Genomic DNA, 20584 nt, shown 5'->3' with positions numbered 1-20584 from the left:
TCAACAGAAATATGTTAAAAATATTTCAATTTCTTAATGGTGTACTTAATTTTAAAAAGCACCAATTTGAAGAAATTATTCTTGAAATGTTGGGGGTATCGAATGTTAAGTATCTTCTCAATGATTGCCTAGAAATCTGCACCTCAGATGTAGGTTTGTTACGCATTTGGGAGACTTGATCTCTGAGCTTTACATCCTGGGCAGAAAATTCCACAAAGATGTCACGCAATGCTGATTTCATCAAGTAATTGTTTAGCTTTGAAATATCGCTGGAGCCTTGACCTTTCTGATTTTGATATGCACTTTCTCTTTAATCAGCAATGCATCTACTCGGCCTGAACTGGCAGCTGCAGCAGGTCGAAAATTACATGTTTGAAAACGGAAAAGTGAAGACAGAGAGCTCACCAACTAATGCAGTAACATCAACATCTGGCGATAGTGGTAAGCAATTAAATGGGTCTAGAATAAGCAGAATGCATAGAAAGTGAGAATTGATATTTCAGATGTGTTGACTTTTGTTTTCTTTTCATTTTGTTTCACCTTCCTCCCAGAGGGATGACTGCCACAGATCGCCACCTCGATCTGCCCTGTGCTGCAGTTGACATTCCATGACATCAACCACATGCACATTTCATAAAAGCAAAATACTGCAGATGCTGGAGATCTGAAACAAACACAGATAGTGCTGGGAAAACTCCTGGTGGTATCTGTGGAAAATAAAACAGAATTAATGTGTCCAATCGGATATGAGCTTTTTTCGAACTGCTGAGTTTTGCCAGCATTCTCTGTGTTTATAACATGTGTTTATATTTCAAAAGGTAGTCCAGTATTGTTGTTATGTCTTTAGTTATTATGCCTGCTATCCATTTTTAGCTCTGTTTCACTCTCCTACGTTTCCATCAGTCTTCCCCTTCAAGAATTTGTATGTGTAGTCTGGTTGTATCCAAATCATTTTCTAAATAATATTACACTATTAGTTGTGGATCAGTTGCTCGCACTCTTGCCTGAATCACAGGGATATGATTGAGTCCCATTCCTCGAGTTGAGCAACAAGAAGTCGGCTTGCACAGTCCAGTGTGGGACAAAGAGAACAGGAGAGCAATATGAACTGAATATGCTTGCTCTCTCTGGTGGATGTAAATCATTCCATCAGACTACTTTGAAGAAGAGCAGTGGAGTACACAGAATCTCTACAGTGTGGACGCAGGTGCTCCAGCTCATCGAGTCCACACTGACACTCTGAAGAGCATCCCACCCAGTCCCACCACCTTACCCTATCCCTGTGACCCTGTATTTCCCAATGGCTAATTCACCTAGCCTGCGCTTCCCTAGACACTGTGGGCAAGTTAGCATGGCCAATCTATCCTAACTGCGCATCTTTGGACTGTGGGAACAAACCAGAGCTTCCGGAGGAAATCCATGCAAACAAGGAGAGAATGTGCAAACTCCACACAGACAGTTGTCTGAGGGTGGAATCGATCCAGGTCTCTCACCCTATGAGGCAGCAATGCTAACCACTGAGCCACTAATCCACCCCTCGGCCGAATTATCCCTTGGCTGATTCATCCCTCAATCAACATCAGGGAAAAGGGAGATTTTCTGGTCATTATGACATTGCGGTTTATGGGAGCTTGCTATGTGCAAACTGACTGTAACAGTTCCTACATTACAACACTTCAATAGGTGCATCGGCTCTAAAGAGCTTTGAGACATCCTTCATTTTGCAATACTAATCATATTCTCATGAGCTACTTCCCCTCGTGCTAATGTGCTAACGTCGAAAGAAACTGAACTTGAAACGCAGGAAAAGAATGTTGAGGTGCAACATTTTGTCATCAAAAGTTATATACCTCAGAGGCATGAACAAGTAGATGATTGATAAACTGAAGGCATTTGAGATGTGGACATATGGGAGGGTGTTCTGCACAGACAGAAAGACTAATGAGTGCTGGAAATGAAAAAAAAACCCATAACATCAAAGGTGTAGCATCTTAGACATATCAATATAGCAGATGGCAGATAGACAATTCTTAGAGTCATAGAGATGTACAGCACGGAAGCAGACCCTTCGGTCCAACTCGTTCATGCCAACCAGATATCCCAACCTAATCTAATCCCATTTCCAGCACTTGTCCCATAACCCTTTCAACCCTTCCTATTCATATACCCATCCAAATGCCTTTTAAATACTACAACTATACCTGTCTCCACAACCTCCTCTGGCAGCTCATTCCATACACACACACTCCCTCTGCATGAAAAAGTTGCCGCTTAGGTCGCTTTTGTATCTTTCACCTATCACCATAACCCTATGCCCTCTAGTTCTGGACCCCTCCACCCGAGGAAAAATACCTCACCTATTTATCTTATCCATGCCCCTAATGATTTTATAAACCTCTGTAGGTTACTTCTCAACCCCCCTTCAACTCAGGGTGAGTTTAAACTTGTCAACTGCATAATCTGTGCATTGATACCACCATTTTGGAGACCCAGATCATCTTAAATAGACCATGAGATGTCATAACAAATATAGTCCATTTGGCCCATCAACTCTGCCCTATGGGAGTAGAGCCTCTATATATTGCACTATAAATTGTTTTTATACCTTTTAAACGTAGGAATTAAAGCTAGGAATTTAAAACCGTGTTTGGATGGCAGAGTAAATCATCATTGCGCCGTCTGTTTGGAAACACTGAAAGAACAAATGTGAAATTCTGCCTTGATCTGTGATTAGTCTATAGTTTGACTTGAATAATTTTCTCCATCTGTTAAATTTATGAGGTGTGTCAATTATTAAATTTTTACATTTGTCAATTAGTCGAATCCATCATGTTTCATTTCAAATTCAGCAAACTTGCCCAAAACAAACAGTACATTTCAATCAAAACAATCTTTGTGTCTTTAAGTAAAATGCTGTTAAGTTGAACATTCTGGCATCAGTGATCTTTTACTTAGAAACCTGAAGTCTTCACACTGTTTGCTTTTTATGGTGCTAAAAGCCTACTGTGTAATGGAATGTTATTTGCAATAATAGCAATGTAAAATTTGATTCTCGGTTGGGTGTTCACTATGTAAAATGATAAAATAATTTTACATCAAAAAGATATGAAACCAGCAGGCACGAGACAGGCACATGCACACACAATTGCATAGGAACACACACACAGGCACATGCATAGAGGTGCGAACATGCACACACAGACACACACACAGCATAGAAGTCTTATTCTAATATGAAACCATACAATTCACATATCAGAGGCTAGATTTTTCTTTTGCTTAAATTAAGTGGGATAGCAATACAGTTGGCAGTCGAATGTGATGGTAAGAACTTCCACCTCCATTTTAAATAAATACAGAAAATTGTGGAGAGTTCCAGCCAATCCAGCAGCTTCCGGGGACAGAGAAACAAAAATGAACATTTTGAACCCAATATGATTCTTTTCCTGAACTGAAGACCATAAGATATAAGAACAGATTTAGACCACTCAGCCCATTGAGTCTGTTCAGACATTCGCTAATGGCTGATATGTTTCTCAACATCATTCTCGTGCCTTCTCCCCATAACCCTTGATCCCCTTACCAAGAAAGAACCTGCCTATTGTTTATCTTAAATGCACTCAATGACTTGGCCTCCACAGTCCACTGTACCAATGAGTTCCACAGATTAACTACTCTCTGGCTGAAGAAATTCCTCCTCATCTCAGTTTGAAAGGTTCATCCCTTCATTATGAGGCGGTGCCCTCAGGTCCTAGTCTCTCCTACTGACGGAAACATCTTCTCGATGTCCACTTTATTCAGGCCTCTCAGTTTTCTGTGAGTTTCAATCGCATCACCTTTCATCATCTAAACTCCATCGAGTACAAATTCAGAATCTTCAGTTGCTCCTCATCTGAAAAACTGTCCATCCCTGGGATCATTCTTACAAATCAGCTTTGGACTCCCTCCAATTCCTTCGATGCAAGGCTCAAAACAGCTCACAATATTCTAAACGTGGTCTGTCCAGAGCCTTATAACAGCCTCAGCAGACACATTCTGCTCTTGTCTTCTGGCCCTCTTGAAATAAATGCTAACATTGTATTTGCCTTCCTAACTGCTAACTGAACCTGCATGTTAACCTTAAGACAATCCCAAGTTCCTTTTTGCTTCAGATGTCTGAAGCTTTTCCCATTTAGAAAATAATGTACATCTCTGTTCTTCCAACCAAAGTGCATATCGTCACATTTTCTCACTTCTTTGCCCCTCTACAACTCCTTCTGCAGCCTTCTGCTTCCTTAGCACTACCTGTCATAGAGTCGTAGAATCATGGAGATGTATAGCACCAAAACAGACCCTTCGGTCAAACTTGTCCGTGATAACCAGACATCCTAACCTAGTCGGGTTCCACTTACTAGCATTTGGCCCATATCCCTCTAAACCCCTCCTATTCATGTACCCATCCAGATGTCTTTCAAATGTTATAGTTGTACCAGCCTCCGCCACTTCCTCTAGCACCTCATTCCATACACGGACCATCCTCTGCGTGAAAATGTTGCCGTTTTGGCCCCCTTTAAATTTTCTCCTCTCACCTTAAACCTATGCCCTCTAGTTCTGGATTCACCCCACCTCAGGGAAAAGACCTTGTCTATTTATCCTATCCAGGCCCCTCATGGTTTTATAAATCTCTCTAACGTCACCCCTCAGCCACCGACGCTCCAGGGAAAACAGCCCCAGCCTATTCAGCCTCTCCCGATAGCTCAAATCCTCCAACTCTGGCAACATCCTTGTACATCTTTTCTGAACCTTTGCTGAAGTTTCACAACATCCTACCAATAGGAAGGAGACCAGAATTGCTCACAATATTCCAAAAGTGGCCTAGCCAATCTCGCCACTCATCTTTACGTTATCTGCAAACTCAGTAACAACACCCTCAGTTCCTTCATCCAGATCATAAATATATAACAGGAATAGTTGTGGTCCCAACACCGACAACTGCAGAACCCTACCACTCACCAGTTGCTATCCTTTATCCACACACTCTGCTTTTTGCCAGTCAGCCGGTCCTCTATCCATGCTAATACCTTATCCCAACACCTCTGCGACCACTCCCCGCTTAACTTTTTATGTAATTTTCCATGCAACTGAACCCACTCCCCCCACTATGTGGTTTAAAGCCCTGCCCACAGCCCTAGTTAAGCAATTCGCCAACATTCTGGTCCCAGAATCTTGAATTTTGTTGAGCCCAATTTTGGCTGAGGACTGCAGAAACTACGGTCACAGAATTGCAGAAATATTATGGCAAAGAAGGAGGCCACTTAGCCCAATGTGGTTGCAGCAGCTCATTAAAGGGACAGTTATCTTTATTCCACCCTAAGTTTCCTGATTTGCAACTGGAATCCCACTAGGTGTAGTCTCCAAGTAAACCAGGAAACATATCCATTTTTATTGCCTTGGGAAGGAAATCCAACCCTGTTCGTCAAACGAGAGAAAATATAAAAGGAAAAGATTGAAAGACAGGAATTTCTTTTACAAACACTTTTCAGTCTGCAAATCCGCCACATCAATTAGCCTCATTTTTATGGTCATTCTGAGTTTTTAAAGGGTTAGGCAGCATAAAGGCAGCTCCACCTCAGAGATTGGGCATTGCATGGTATAATGTTCCTTTCATTATAAACCAGCCCTTTCAAGGGGCTGCTGTACAACATAGATCATGTCCCGACCTTACAAGGTGTGCCAAAGCATGTCCAAACAGTTTGCTTAAAGACTAAAGGTCCTGTGATACAGTGACAGCTGTTGTGTAAGTGTTTCCGGCCCTGGAGCATCATTGCAATGATATCATTGTGGGCGGCACGGTGGCACAGTGGTTAGCACTGCTGGCTCACAGCGCCAGAGACCCGGGTTCAATTCCCGCCTCAGGCGACTGACTGTGTGGAGTTTGCACGTTCTCCCCGTGTCTGCGTGGGTTTCCTCCGGGTGCTCCGGTTTCCTCCCACAGTCCAAAGATGTGCAGGGTCAGGTGAATTGGCCATACTAAATTGCCCATAGTGTTAGGTAAGGGGTAAATGTAGGGGTATGGGTGGGTTTCGCTTCGGCGGGTCGGTGTGGACTTGTTGGGCCGAAGGGCCTGTTTCCACACTGTAATCTAATCTAATCATAGACCTGCTCATCTGAGCATAAATAATAGTGTGTGTGGAGTCAGAACACTCTGGAAATCTCCACCAGACCAGATTGCAACGTGAACATGAACACACAAAGAAGATAGATTAGTCCTTATCTAATGTGTAAGTGGTATTTCGTATTAATATATAATTGATAGCATAGCTTTAAAGTCTAAGCTTGAAGACAGTTCTTGACCTTGTCTTCTCCAGTCTGTTTTAAACTAATGATAAAACAGTAGTGTCTCTATCTCTGGGCCAGAAAGTCTAAGTTCAAGTCCCCCTTTCCCAGATGTGTGTCATACCATGTCTAAGTAGGTTCATTAGAAATGCTTCTACATTAACACAGTGTTTGATGTGGCATGAGTAGGAGATCAAGAGCTGTGCCATGCATATTGAAAATTCTCCCTTTTAATGATTCTAAAGCTTCAACCAGGAAGAGGTAAATGTCCTTCAACAATTTTACCAAAAGTCATCACCCAGAATAGAAAAAACATTCTAAGTCATCAATGGAAGGAAATTCAGCCCCACTTTGCTTGAGATTCATTATAAAAACTAAATAGTTTTTAGTCAAAGTCAATAACTGCTATAGTGGCTAAACAGCCCCAAGTTCCTGTTGGTACAGAGGTTGACAGGAAAGTGGTGCAGGTTTAGAGTAAGACATCTGCGCAACTATTTGCAGCACTGATTTGTGAGGTGTTTGGGATATTTTATCCCTTCACCGTACACAAGAGATATCCTCACATTTCTGTTCAGTCTCTGTATTTATGCACTCCAATCCAACTTTGCGGTGACCTTTGCATGAAAGAGCGAGTGACTGCCACTATTGTTACAAAATGTCCCTGAGGAGGACGGAAAATAATCAAAGATGGAAAGGGGCTGGTTATTTTTGTTTACACTGTTTGATCTTGTACATCGGCCTGAGGTAGGCAAATGAAGCATTGCTTTATCATTGAATAGACAGCACCCCTGAGAACATACCATCAGACCGGCAACACAGAGATTTGGGCTCAAGTAGAGTAGTGTGTGAACCCAGCATCATCAGAGTTCCAGCTACTGACCACAGCAAAGAGTTTGCACTCTGAGCCACTGCAATATGGAATGCTCGCGTCTTCCATAATCCAGAGCCGAAAACACATGATAAAAATATCTGATTTCATTCCTGAGTTTGCAGCCACCCAGACCTGATGTTTCCAACTTCTGTAATGAAAAGGCTAATTCACTGAGATTGCTAAAGAGCTGTTTGTATTAACTTTCATGCCGAGAATGCTCTTGACCACCAAAGGATGTTATTAAGTCTAAGTGAGTGATGACCGCCATTTCAGACTAATCCAGAAGCAATCTGCAGCCAATTAGTAAGAATTCGTATGGTGCCTCATATCTGACGTCCCTCCCCATTCAGGCCCAGAGCAGTATATTTGGAAGGACGCCCTGGGAAACAGCAAAATGCGTGGCTTCAAATTGCTCTGAGGTTTGGCTGTTCTGGAGTAGCCCAGCCTTGGGGAAATCACATCTCAATGCAGGATGTGGTTTGTTTTTGGAGCCAGACAGCTCGGACTTCCTTCATGCCTTTCAAAAGAGAGATCAACCTGAGGCTCATCGTGCGAAAAGAAATTGTGAAGGATGAAAACTCTGCCGGATGGAAGTAAAGGATGTCTTCTCCCCAATGAGGAATGGTTGGGACAGGCTAGGTTCTGCCAGTGGGGTCCAAACAGACCCCACCACCAAGGATATATTTCCATCCCCTCCCCTATCAGCGTTCCGGAAAGACCACTCCCTCCGCGACTCCCTCGTCTCGTCCGCACCCCCCCACCAACCCAACCTCCACTCCCGGCACCTTCCCCTGCAACCGCAAGAAATGCAAAACTTGCGCCCACACCTCCCCCCTCACTTCCCTCCAAGGCCCCAAGGGATCCTTCCATATCCATCACAAATTCACCTGCACCTCCACACACATCATTTACTGCATCCACTGCACCCGATGTGGCCTCCTCTACACTGGGGAGACAGGCCGCCTACTTGCGGAACGTTTCAGAGAACACCTCTGGGACACCCGCACCAACAAACTAACCGCCCATGGCTGAACACTTTAACTCCCCCTCCCACTCCACCAAGGACATGCAGGTCCTTGGCCTCCCTCCATCGCCAGGCCATGGCAACACGACACCTGGAGGAAGAGCACCTCATCTTCCGCCTAGGAATCCTCCAACCACAAGGGATGAATGCAGATTTCTCCAGCTTCCTCATTTCCCCTCCCCTCACTTTATCTCAGTCCCAACCCTCGGAATCAGCACCACCTTCTTGACCTGCGATCTTCTTCCCGACCTCTCCGCCCCCACCCCCTCTCTGGCCTATCACCCTCACCTTAACCTCCTTCCACCTATCGCATTCCCAATGCCCCTCCCCCAAGTCCCTCCTCCCTACCTTTTATCTTAGCCTGCTAGGCACACCTTCCTCATTCCTGAAGAATGGCTAATGCCCGCGACGTCGATTCTCCTGCTCCTTGGATGCTGCCTGACCTGCGCTTTTCCAGCAACACATTTTTCAGCTCTGCCAGTGTTCAGAAGAGTCAGAGGTGCCTTGATTGAAACATCCAAGATTCTGAGGGTTTTTGACAAGTTTGGGGTGGGGAAAGGGTGTTTCTTCTTGCAGGAGAATGTAGAACTAAATGTCACTGTTCCAAAATCAGGGTGATTCATTTAAATCCCTGCAAAAATGACAACGTGGGAAACTAAATTCAACAAATCTGGCAAATTGTGGACTAACAGCAAAGAAATTATCATAAAAGCTGCTGGGTGACTCTTATGATCCAAATGCTTTCCTGATGCCCTTCAGAGCAAGGAAGTATCACCCTTGCCTGATCTGACATGCGTGTTACTAGTTCAGCCCCATGTGGTTGATTCTCAGGTCAGTAATGAAGAGCAACAATGCAATGTGCAATAAATAATGTTGTATAAATGCCTCCCAGACCTCAAAAAGAAATACATGAAGCATGGTGTGCACAGAACTGTTACAATGTAGAAGGAGACCATTCAGCCCATCTTGTCTATAACAGCTCTCTAAATGAGTACTATAATTTAATGACAATTTCCTTCTTTTTCACCGTACCTCTACTGATTGTTTCTATTCAAATAGTCATGTAATGCTCTCTTGTTCTTGCCCCATTGTTGTGATATCCTTCTTACTCATTTCTGATGTACTTAACTGTTTCTCACAACAAAACAGCAAAGAATTTTCCTTGGTGCATAGGAGGTTGAGGGGTGACCTGATAGAGGTTTATAAAATCATGAGGGGCGGACAAAAGGTTAGAGCAAATATCTTTTTCCCTCGCGTTTGGGAGTTCAAAACTAGGGGACATAATTTTAAGGTGAGAGGAGAAAGATTTATAAGGAAGCTGAGGGGCAACATTTTCACACAGAGGGTGGTTCATGTGTGGAATGAACTACCAGAGGAAGTGGTGGATGCAGGTGCAGTTACAACATTTTTAGATTAGTTTCCATAGTGTGGAAACAGGCCCTTTGGCCCAACAAGCAACCCTCTGAAGAGTAACCCACCTAGACCCATTTCCCCTCTGATTAATGCACCTAATACTATGGGCAATCTAGCATGGTCAGTTCACCTAACCTGCACATCTTTGGATTGTGGGAGGAAGCCAGAGCACCTGGAGGAAACCCATGCAGAGAATGTGCAAACTCCACACAAACAGTCACCCGAGGCAGGAATCAAGCCTGGGACCGTGGTGCTGTGGAGCAGCAGTGCTAACCACTGAGACACCATGCCACCTAAAGACATTTGGACAGGTACCTGAATACGAAAGGTTTAGAGGGATATTGGCAAAATGGAATCAAATGGCAAGTTTGATCGGCATGGGCATATTTGACCCAAGTGTCTGTTTCCATGCTATATAACTGTATGCTTTAACTGCGGATGCTGGAAATCAGAAACATGTTCTGAAGAAGGGTCACAGGACACTTCTCTGTTTTCTCTCCTCAAATGCAGCCTGACCTGCAGAGTTTTTCCAGCAATTTCTGTTTTTTAACTGTTTCTCACTGTAGTTAAATACTTTGAACCAAAGGTTCCTGGATCAAACCACTGCAAGGGTTATAGCAAAATCTAGATGAGTTTGCATATCAACATTACTTGTGGAAATGTAACTCAGATTTCTGGTCAACTTTTAAAAAAAATTAGGATAACACAAGTGAAAATGTTAATCCACTAATCATGAGTGGGCAGAGGATTCAAAGCTGAAAAATGTGTTGCTGGAAAAGCGCAGCAGGTCAGGCAGCATCCAAGGAGCAGGAGAATCGACGTTTCGGGCATAAGCCCTTCTTCAGGAATTATTCAGGGTTTATGCTCGAAACATCGATTCTCCTGCTCCTAGGATGCTGCCTGACCTGCTGCGCATTTCCAACTCGGATCTCCAGCATCTGCAGTCCTCACTTTCTCCTGGGCAGAGGATTCAATCAAATTGTGTCACAGGCACCAGCAGTAATTTGCATTTAACAATATTTTGGCAGAAAACCGGCATAAATTATCACATACACAAATTTTATCAAGAAATTAAGAGCATAAAGTTCACATTACACTGTAGTTGCTCTTAAATTTTACAGCAACGTTTGCGGCTTTGTTCCAGAAAAAACAACTGTAAATCAGCTTTTTAAAAAAAAATGCATAAATTGAACCTATGTTGAAAGCAGTAGCCAATTTAATTATGATCAGAAGTCCAATAAAGAATCTACATTCCATTCTGAATTTATTACAAATCAGCAAAACAGCTGAGTTTTATGGACATCCTGTGAATGTTCATAATTAGTGCAATTAACTTTGTCTTTTCATTGGAAGCTCCTTCTGAAATCCTGATCAGTGCTGGCTTTGGAGAGGTCAAACATGGTCCTGTTAAAAGTCAATTGGGTGAAACTAGAGAAACTGAAGTTGAGAATTGTGGATCAATGAGGTTGCACAATTCGCCTGGAAGGCATTTCTTGCCATAGGTAACAGCTTCTGCTGTCAGCTCACAGTGGGCAGGTCAAAGGCACTCCTGTTTCATTGAATGTGAAGTACCATTAATATTGATTAATAGAAGAATGTTTATTCTACTTCCTGACATGTTAATTAGTGTCAGTTACAACACTAACAATGAAAATACTCAAATCACTTGGAGTCAGTGAAAAGCCCTTCAGCCTCACCAATTTAAAAAACATTTTCTCAATTTAGGGAAAAAATACACTGAAAGTTTTAATGGTAGCACAAAAAAAGACATTAATTAGAGCATTGTCTTTGAATTTTATTCATCAGGCATGTTTTGATACTTTTATTTGTGTATTTTGTTTGTAATTTTGTGAGACACAACACTTTTCTTGCTTGGTGTCCTGAAGGCACAGGGATTAGAATTTCCTGCTTCCAAATCTGAGGCTGTTTAATTGCCTCGATGCAGTAAAGTACATATTTATTCCTCCTTAGAATGTGGGCTCCATTTGTTGTCTATCCTAATTAAGCTTGAGAATCTGGTGTGAGCTCCTTCTTAAACCACTGGGGAGTCCATGGGGAGCAGATAGTTCCCCACTTCAGTTAAGAGGGGTGTTCCAGGGTTTTGACTGACCAACCATGGAGGAATAGTGACATATTTCCAAGTGAGGGTGGCGTGTGGCTTGGAGGGAAACTTGCGGTGGTGGTGTTCTTGTGCATGAACTGGCCATGTCCTTCTCGGACTCTCCAAATCAATGCCTTTTTACTCTGAGTGTAATAATTAACTGGACAAAATTCTCAAACCCAGGAAGAGAGAAGTAGTAGAACATTGGGGTAAGTATGAAGATGGCAAACTAGCAGAGCTGAGGGAGCGCTTCTGAGCCCTGGGCTTGTCTGCTCCCATCTGCTTTCCTTATTTTCTTTTAAGCTTCACTTTTTTTTTGTTTTTACTTTTGTTTTGTTTCTCGTTTTCCTTTCCTGTCAAGCTTTTGGCAATGGGTTAATCGGTGGCCTTGGCACAGCAGCAAGAGCAGTTGTGCACAAAATGGCGGGAGCCTCCCAGCAGGCTGAGGCGGCAGCAGTGGACATGACTCCTTCTGCGATTGGAAACAGCGTTGGCAGCAAACATGTGACTCCTCCTTGCAGTCAATGTGAGACACGCGGGGGTTCAAGCCATGGCAAAGTCCGGGTTCCTGCTTGGATGGTTCAGAGATAAGGCTTAGACTTTGAGATCTGGATTTTTTTCTTACCTTTTGTTTTTCTTCTCTGTTTTTGTTTTGGAGATTCTGGTTCTGCATCCAAGATTGCGCTGGGGAATGGCAACTTTCTACACTTTTCACTGTACTCCTGTATTCCTGGACTTGAGTGCTTGTGAACAATGAAGTCTAACTCTAATTCAAGACAAAATGGCATTTCTTGCACAAGCCATCCCCAAATGCAGTCCTGCCTCCTGGCCCACTACAATCCTTCCTATCAGCTGGAGCAACTTAGATTTGGATCTTCCTACATATTCTTGTGTTGGGCAGTGGCAGATGAGTCCAGGAGAAAATTAAACACAGTATGCCAGACAACAGTACAATGAAGCCGCGAAAAAAGAATTCTCTTTTGGGATTAGGGAATGAAATGCAAAGAATTGTAGCTGAGGGTATTGTGGAATTCATGATTTTCAAACTGTTGACATACCGTTCTTGGCCTAAAAGTAATATTACTTTTCACATAATCAAGATGTCCACATGTTGCTCATTTATCCCATACTGTGGAATATAATTTACAATATTTGTTGAGTCAGAGGTGACGGATACACGCATGAATGAAAACTGATTGTGTGCATTATCGATGCCACACACACTGCTCCCAGGGCATATATCTGATGGGTTGGAAAATACCTGAAACTAACATAAGAAAATAAAGCTGCTGAAAATTAAAGTGACCTCAATATTGAAGGATTTACACAAGCTTTTTTTTAAAATGACTATAATAGCAACAGTGTCTGGAACAGGGATCATAAGAATGAACTCCACGCACATTTTCACAAAGATATCAGATTATATGATCATTCCATGTTTGCTTGTTTTAGAGTCATGCCAGTGAAACCTGGTTAAAAAGTTCTCATTTCACTCTACAACAATTTAAACAAGAGTTTCAGTCAATTAGCTTTAAACTAAACAAATTTCCTGCCATGTTTACCCTAAAATTCCGTTTCTAATGCTCTGCTGTTTGAGTCCTGATGGTTGACTGATGATTGGCACAATGATTAATCAGTGGAATTAAACTGCAAATTCTATCGCTACTGCATAACAAATCACACACACACTGTTTGGTAATGGCTGCTATTCCATTCTAATCATATAGTTATATTCAAAGTAAACAACATCCTCAAGAGACCTTGCAACAGACGCCCTGTCATTAGTATGTAAACTGGCTATGTTCAAGGGCAAGTGTTTTAGGTTATCTGCAACATGTAAGTTGTAGAAATGACACATAATCTGATACCCATTCTGAATTGTATGGAGAGACCTAACCACTGGCTTTTGATTCCCACTTGGGTCCCATTTGAATACAGAGGTTACAGCATGAGGATAGAAAGCTTGAATTGTGAGGATGAATGAATATTCTCCTTCACCGTCTTTGAGATTGAACAATTATTGATGCAGAACTAGTCCTTGAGAGATCATATGAGCTACAGTCCGTGATTGAGAAGGCTGAGTATAACCAATGAAAGAGCCAAATTATCTCTTCACTCCCTCTGGGAAAACTAGTCACTTAGGATATCTTACTGACTTTCAATAACTCAGCCATGAATGGAAAATTCACCTTTGCTTGATGTTTGCTTGCAGTATGGTTAAAATTACAAACCTGACAAGATCAGGAAGTATCGTATGAAATAAATGCAGAAAATGGTGGAGAAGCTCAGCAGGTCTGGCAGCATCTGTGGAGAGAGAAATCCAATATAAAGATATGAAGTTGAGATTCATTCACACACAGAGCTAGCTGTCCTGTTTGTGTTTGATTCTAATTTGTTTCTGTGATAAAGTGATAATAAGGCCTTGGCTTATTGTCTTTACTCTTTGCCCAGAGAAATTGAGTTATTTGTTAGGCCAATTTGCAGAACATTAAGATTCCAAATTGGAGTGAGAGTCTGGATTCACTACAATCCAAGTGGATTTGCCTTCCCTGAATCATATTCCTGAGGTGCTGTGAGGATTTACAACAGTGACAGTTTTCAGGTTAACATTGCCTGGTGCTAATTCACATACTACTCTACTTAAGTGGATTTAATTGCATGATAGGGTTTGAATTCTCAACCCTGGATTCCCTTCCCATGCAAATATGTCAGTACGTATCAGTACGGAAGGTGCCTGGAGGAGGATAATCATGGATAAAACTATACCTCTAGACTCACAATTCAAAGATTGATGTTGATGTTATGCCTTGGAAACTTGCATTCTGAAAGTATTTTCTTCACTTCAAGGGAAGCTTGGCATCACCTATCAAGAAAACAACACCATAGATTCAGGTGAGGTTGACTTGGGCCGGTGGGCGATACAGGAGGTGCCTCCTGGTGTCTTTTGGAGAGCTCAACTTTTTATTGATCAACCCCAATTCCTGAAGTTCAACATATCCCTTCCGAAGGATGCATTGATTGGAGTATATGGCCGGAAAGGGCTTCCTCCTTCACACACTCAGGTATGGCTCATGTCAAAGTATCCTGCATGTAACAGTGACTCCTATCTTGCATGTGACTTTTGGCTCTTGTTATCAACTGAACAGTTAAACTCCTAGAGTTTGCCCAGGTTGGATCAAACATTTAATACATTGGTTCCTTCCATTGATCCTTTACCCAGTTGTTCCTTAACTTTGTTCTTGATTTTACCATTTTCTGATGCTATTTGTGCCTGTGCACAACATAGCTATACGCCAAGTTATAGATTATGTTTGCATCAGTTGCCTTTTTAATTTCAATATTAGACAATCAATGCTACAACCTTATGCCTTTGTCTCAATATTAACACTTTGTACTGTCCCCATTATTCTGTCTAATGTCTTAAATCTTCCATTCTTTATGGACTATTCAAATTTAGGACATGGATGGATGCCATTTGGTCCATTAGCTTCTGCTGACTTCGTATGATTCCAAAACTGATCTGATTTCTCTCACATTTATCCTTAAAAAATTGGCCTTACCCAATTACTGAGTCCTCAAATAGAGGAAATATTCTTTCCCTTTTTACCTGAGCTCAGCTAGATTCGGCGGTTCATGTGTGGTTTAGTGTATCAGTAACAGCCATGGGTTCTGGTTGAGGTAGACATTTGGGAACTGCCTTTTACCTGTCCCATGCATGAAGTGGGTTGGTGCTCTTTAAGCTGTCAAACCATTTGCTTCTCTCTAACAGTGAGGCCTCCAGTCATTTGCCAACTGCAGCTGGTTAGCACCCAATTCACAAACCAAAATACCTCATGATTTATTTAAAAAACAGCATCTAATAAATCCAACTTCCAATCTCAGCTCCACTGAAAATAATGCCAGAGGTTTATATGCCTTCACATCACTATGGTTCCCCATGCATATAACATCCTCCTGAATCCACTCAGTGCAAGTTCTGCTCACTTGACACAGTCTCCATAATCCTGCTAACATTCACCTGTTGTTGACTGCCTGTTTAAATCCCTAACACATTTCTAGTAAGTCTTTGCTACTCTCTCCATAACAAACTATCTGGAAGCACATATCAGTGATGAGAGGTGGGATTGGAATACAAATATGAATGTCATCTTCTTACTTCATCACAATTGACATGATAATTATCTTTGAACCCTCAATCCAATTCATTTTCATCCCAGTGTTTCCACCACCAATGTCCTTTCCATTTGCAATGTCTTTAAATGAATATGCACAACCTATAATAATTCCCCTCAGTTCTGTGACTGTTTTAGATAGTGATACTGCTTAATTACAGTATGATATTTTGCCAGTTGTGGAAAGTCTGTTTTCCCACTTTCATTCATGCTCAGTGATATGGTCACATATGAAACTCTCTCAGAAAACAGCTTATCAATTTATGCTTGTGGCTGTTGTTAACAATGAACAGGGGCCTCTGTTTTTTTCATTGCCCATTGATATCCACACTGTTCCTTTTAGGAACAGATCTATTTGTTTTCAATTCTATAGATTCATATGATATTCTGAAAAGTTGACCACAACAAACTGATTGAAATTTCTCTCATTATGCAGTATATTATTGTACAGTGTCTTTCAGAACCTGCTTTGGATTATGCTAAATATTAATTTCACACAATATAAACCCCTAAAGATTGCAAGTGCCTGCATCACTTTGACCTAGTAATAAAAGATCATTTTCTTGGTTTCTTGGATCTGTGTAACAAGAAATTGCTTGAGTTTGTTCACATCTTATTAATTGGCATTGCAATTGAATCTTAATAAATGCATAATGAATCCTTGCATCAAGATTTCATAGAACAGAACATCATTATTTAAAAGGAAAACAACACTATATCTGTTTAGAAATATATCTCTTCAATAAATGCTTGATTAGCAAACAAAAGATATTTTTGAACTGAAAAGGAGTGTTGGATCTATAGCAGAATATAAATTATCTTTCTTATTGTTATAAAGATGAGAACTGCAATTTTAATAAGAATGCTTTGCTTCCCTTTCGTTCCTTTTAAATGGCAGGACTTCCAATCAGCACCATTGGGCTTTGGAGTCTCTTCCATTTTCATTGGACCCTGAGACCTTCATCTGTGGCTGTCAGACCTCTGTTCCCAACAACCAGGTTGTTGGATCTGAGAGTCCCATGTACTGTGCTGCTAATCTCAAGTGTTCCCATCCAATTCCTGATCCCTTCCTGAGGTCAAGCCACTACTGCAACATTAATGCTGACAACCCCAAAACAATCTGTGTCCCATTGCTGCCCAAGTTCAATTAACCCCAGCCAAGACCCAACCACTGACAAAGCAACAGAGTTAACCCCTCAACTGTGTCATACCTCAGAGGCAAATCTTAGCACGCCAATCCTGGGAATCTCCTCCAAGTGCTGTCAGAATGCAACCACAAGACTTCGCCAATCCCCTCCAATATCAGCACTCCGAGCCTGCACTGCCAACCATCTCCAGTGTTACACACACAGTCCATCATCCCTCCATACAATAGCTGAACCAGATGCCCATCCCAACCTGAACACCAAGATGAACCCAAAAGAGAAAATGCTGGAAAATCTCAGCAGGTCTGGCAGCATCTGTAAGGAGAGAAAAGAGCTGATGTTTTGAGTCCAACTGACTGTGACTTTCAGTTGTCCCACTTGCTTCATTCAGAAAATGCGAATATTGTATGTGATTCACACATGGGAGAAAATACCACTGTCTTGCCAACTGAGATCACTTTAAGCTTTGTTAAATAAGATAGCTCAGTATAGATGGTAATGAAGGCTGATATAAGAAGGATCAATAGATGCTTGAAACTACTGCACACCACTTTCTGAAAAGGCTCATTTTAATTTAACCAGCAGATCAATATCTCTCTTTGTTCGGAGTAAAAGGAACAATACAAACTATTGAAAACTTTAATTGTTAATGAGAATCCATGCTGACCATTAGTACCATGCGTTATGATGTTTTCAGCTTTTATTGGAACCTGCTCAATACATTCTTCAATTATATAAAGGTCACGCTTTCCACATGAACCATCACGCAGTTAATTTGACCAACATCTTGTCCATCACAATCACCGAATAGGAAAGCAGTTACTTTTTCTCAATACTTCAGTTTGCCATTTTGCCTCAAACATCAAAGGTAAATGGGAGTTAGAATGCAAAAGAATTTGGAGAAGCTGCTCGGAAAAATGGACATATAAGCTTTGTAAACTGTTTCCCTCTTTGGTGTTTCCTTTTCTTTCCTGAAAGTGCTGACCCCTTTCAGGTTGTGGATTTTTGGGCATACACCAGGAACATGTCCAGAAGTCTGGACTTTGTATGTGAGTTTAGAGAATGAATTTGAAATATTTGTAAGTTGGAATATTGCGTGCAGTTCTGGTCTCCCTCCTAGCGGGAGGATGTTGTGAAACTTGAAAGGGTTCAGAAAAGATTTAAAAGCATGTTGCCAGGGTTGGAGGGTTTGAGTTATAGGGAGAGGCTGAGTAGGCTGGGGCTATTTTCCCTGGAGCGTCGGAGGCTGAGGGGTGACCTCATAGAGGTTTATACATGAGGGGCATGGATAGGATGAGGTTTTTTCCTTGGGATGGGGGAGTCCAGAATGAGAGGGCATAGGTTTAGCGTGAGAGAGGAAAAATTTAGAAGGGACCTAAGGGGCAACTTTCTCACGCAAACGGTGGTGCATGTATGGAATGAGCTGCCAGATGGAGTGGTGGAGGCTGGTACAATTACAACATTTACAACATCTGGATGGGTATATGAATAGGAAGGGTTTAGAAGGATATGGGCCAAGTGCTGGCAAATGGGACTAAAGTAGTTTTGGCTATCTGGTCAGAATGGACAAGTTGTACCGAAGAGTCTGTTTCCATGCTGTGCACCTCTATGACTCTCTATAATTTCGTGAGGGAGCGGGCAAATTCAAAGCAAATGAAGTATAATGTGGATGAATGTCAGGTTATCCACTTTGGCAGGGCAAACAGGAAAGCAGATTAGTCTCTGAATAGCAATTGTTAGCAAAAGGGGAGGTGCAAAATGATCTTCTACATCTTCTGCTGAAAGCAAGTTCGCGGGTGTATCAGATAGGTGTTGGCCTTTATAGCAAAGTGACTTTAGTGCAGGAGAAGGGATATCTTCTGCAGCTGTACTAGGTACTGGAGTACATCTAGAGAATTGTGTACAGTTTGTTCTCCTGAGGAACAATGTTCTGGCTATGAAGGGAATGCAGTGAAGGTTTCCTGGACTGATTCCTGGATGGCAGGATTAACATATGAAGAGGCTGGGCTGGTCATTACTAAGTGCATTGGAGTTTAGAAGAATGATGGGTGAATGTCATAGAAAGCTTTAAAATTCTCACCAGACTAGACAGTGAATATAGAAAGGATACTCCCAGTGACCAGAGAGTCCAGAACTAGGGTCACATTCGAAGAATATGGAGTAGGTCATTTAGGACAGCGATGAGGAGAGAAAGTTCGTCACCCAGAAAGTGGTGAGCCTGTGGAATTCTCTGCCACAGAAAGTGGTTGAGGCCAAAACATTGAGTGTTTTCAAAACGGATATTTTGAGGGCTAAAGAGATCGAAGGGCAGAGAAAGAAAGTGGGAAATGGATACTGAGTCGAATGATCGGTCATAAGCATATTGAATGGTGGAGCAGGCAGAAAGGGTTTTTTGGCCTACTCCTGCTGCTCCTATTTTCTATGTGTGGCTGGAGAGTGGCAAGTGTCACAAATTTGTAACAGGGAGAAAAGGTTAAACTGGGTAGCCAGTAGATTAACTGGAACTCTACAGGTCAGTTAGTCAAATACCAGTGTTGTCACACACTTGGGCCTGACATCCTTACTGAAAATGGTAGCTGAGTCATGAAGCAGGATAACCCATTCCTGAAACCAGTCTCCACTGTTTCGCAGTCTATGTCCTAAGTTACATGGAGCCAATTGCTAAAGTTATAGTGCAGTTTTTGCCTTCACATTGATCTGATTTTAGTGAGTTTTGAGAAGATTTGTAGCTCAGATTAAGGTTCTGGATGTAAGTTTGCTTGCTGAGCTGGAAAGTTAATTTTCAGATGTTTCATCGCCATAATAGGTAAGATCATCAGTGAACCTCTGGTGAAGTGCTGGTGTTATGTCCCCCTTCCTATTTATGTGTTTAGGTTTCCTTGGGTTGGTGATGTCATTTCTGGTATAACAACCTATACAGTGTATTCAAAAAGTGCAGGTACCCAATGAACACAATCCACTGATTTCTCAGCAACAAATCCAAACAAGCAGACAAAACGTGTCCAGAAACCCCAGCCACTCTCCTCTACATCAAAGACATCTTAGAACTGACTGTCAGACTATTCAGACCTCTGGGCATGGTAGCCCACAAACTCACCAACACACTAAAATAGCAGCTAATGAACTTGAAAGACCCTATACAGACAAGCAAAACGAACATCATCTATAAAACACCCTGCAAAACTGTAACAAACACTACATTGGACAAACAGGCAGAAAGCTAGCCACCAGGATACATGAACATCAACTAGCCACAAAACGACATGACCCGTTCTCACGAATATCACTACATACAGATGAGGAAGGACACCACTTTAACTGGGACAACACATCCATCTTAGGACAAGCCAAACAGAGACACGCACAAGAATTCCTCAAAACATGACACTCCAACTGGAACTCTTATCAATGAAGACATTGATTTGGACCCTATTTACACTCTCTAAGAAAAAGAACCAGAAATGACATCACCAATACATAAATAAAAAGCGGGACATAATGCTAGTGCTTCACCAGAGGTTCACTGATGATGTTACATAGTAT

At 41.9% G+C, this 20584-nt stretch overlaps 1 protein-coding gene across 20 annotated transcripts in view; it reads left to right on the top strand.

Moving 5' to 3' along the window:
* The window catches only part of LOC122557375 (teneurin-3), a 2678940-nt gene that overhangs the window by 2490659 nt on the left and 167697 nt on the right, over positions 1–20584 (top strand). For all 20 annotated transcript variants that reach the window (XM_043705048.2, XM_043705074.2, XM_043705164.2 and 17 more), the window contains 2 exons: positions 319–441; positions 14572–14786. In XM_043705048.2, the coding sequence (XP_043560983.1) occupies positions 319–441; positions 14572–14786 (338 nt within the window). The remainder of the gene's footprint in view (positions 1–318; positions 442–14571; positions 14787–20584) is intronic.

This window comes from Chiloscyllium plagiosum, unplaced genomic scaffold (genome assembly GCF_037043375.1).
Source record: "Chiloscyllium plagiosum isolate Xiang-an unplaced genomic scaffold, Cpla_swu_hap1 HiC_scaffold_2, whole genome shotgun sequence".
Classification (NCBI taxonomy): domain Eukaryota; kingdom Metazoa; phylum Chordata; class Chondrichthyes; order Orectolobiformes; family Hemiscylliidae; genus Chiloscyllium; species Chiloscyllium plagiosum.
Note: the sequence above shows the minus strand (reverse complement) of the source record. Positions and strands in the feature narration are given on the sequence as shown.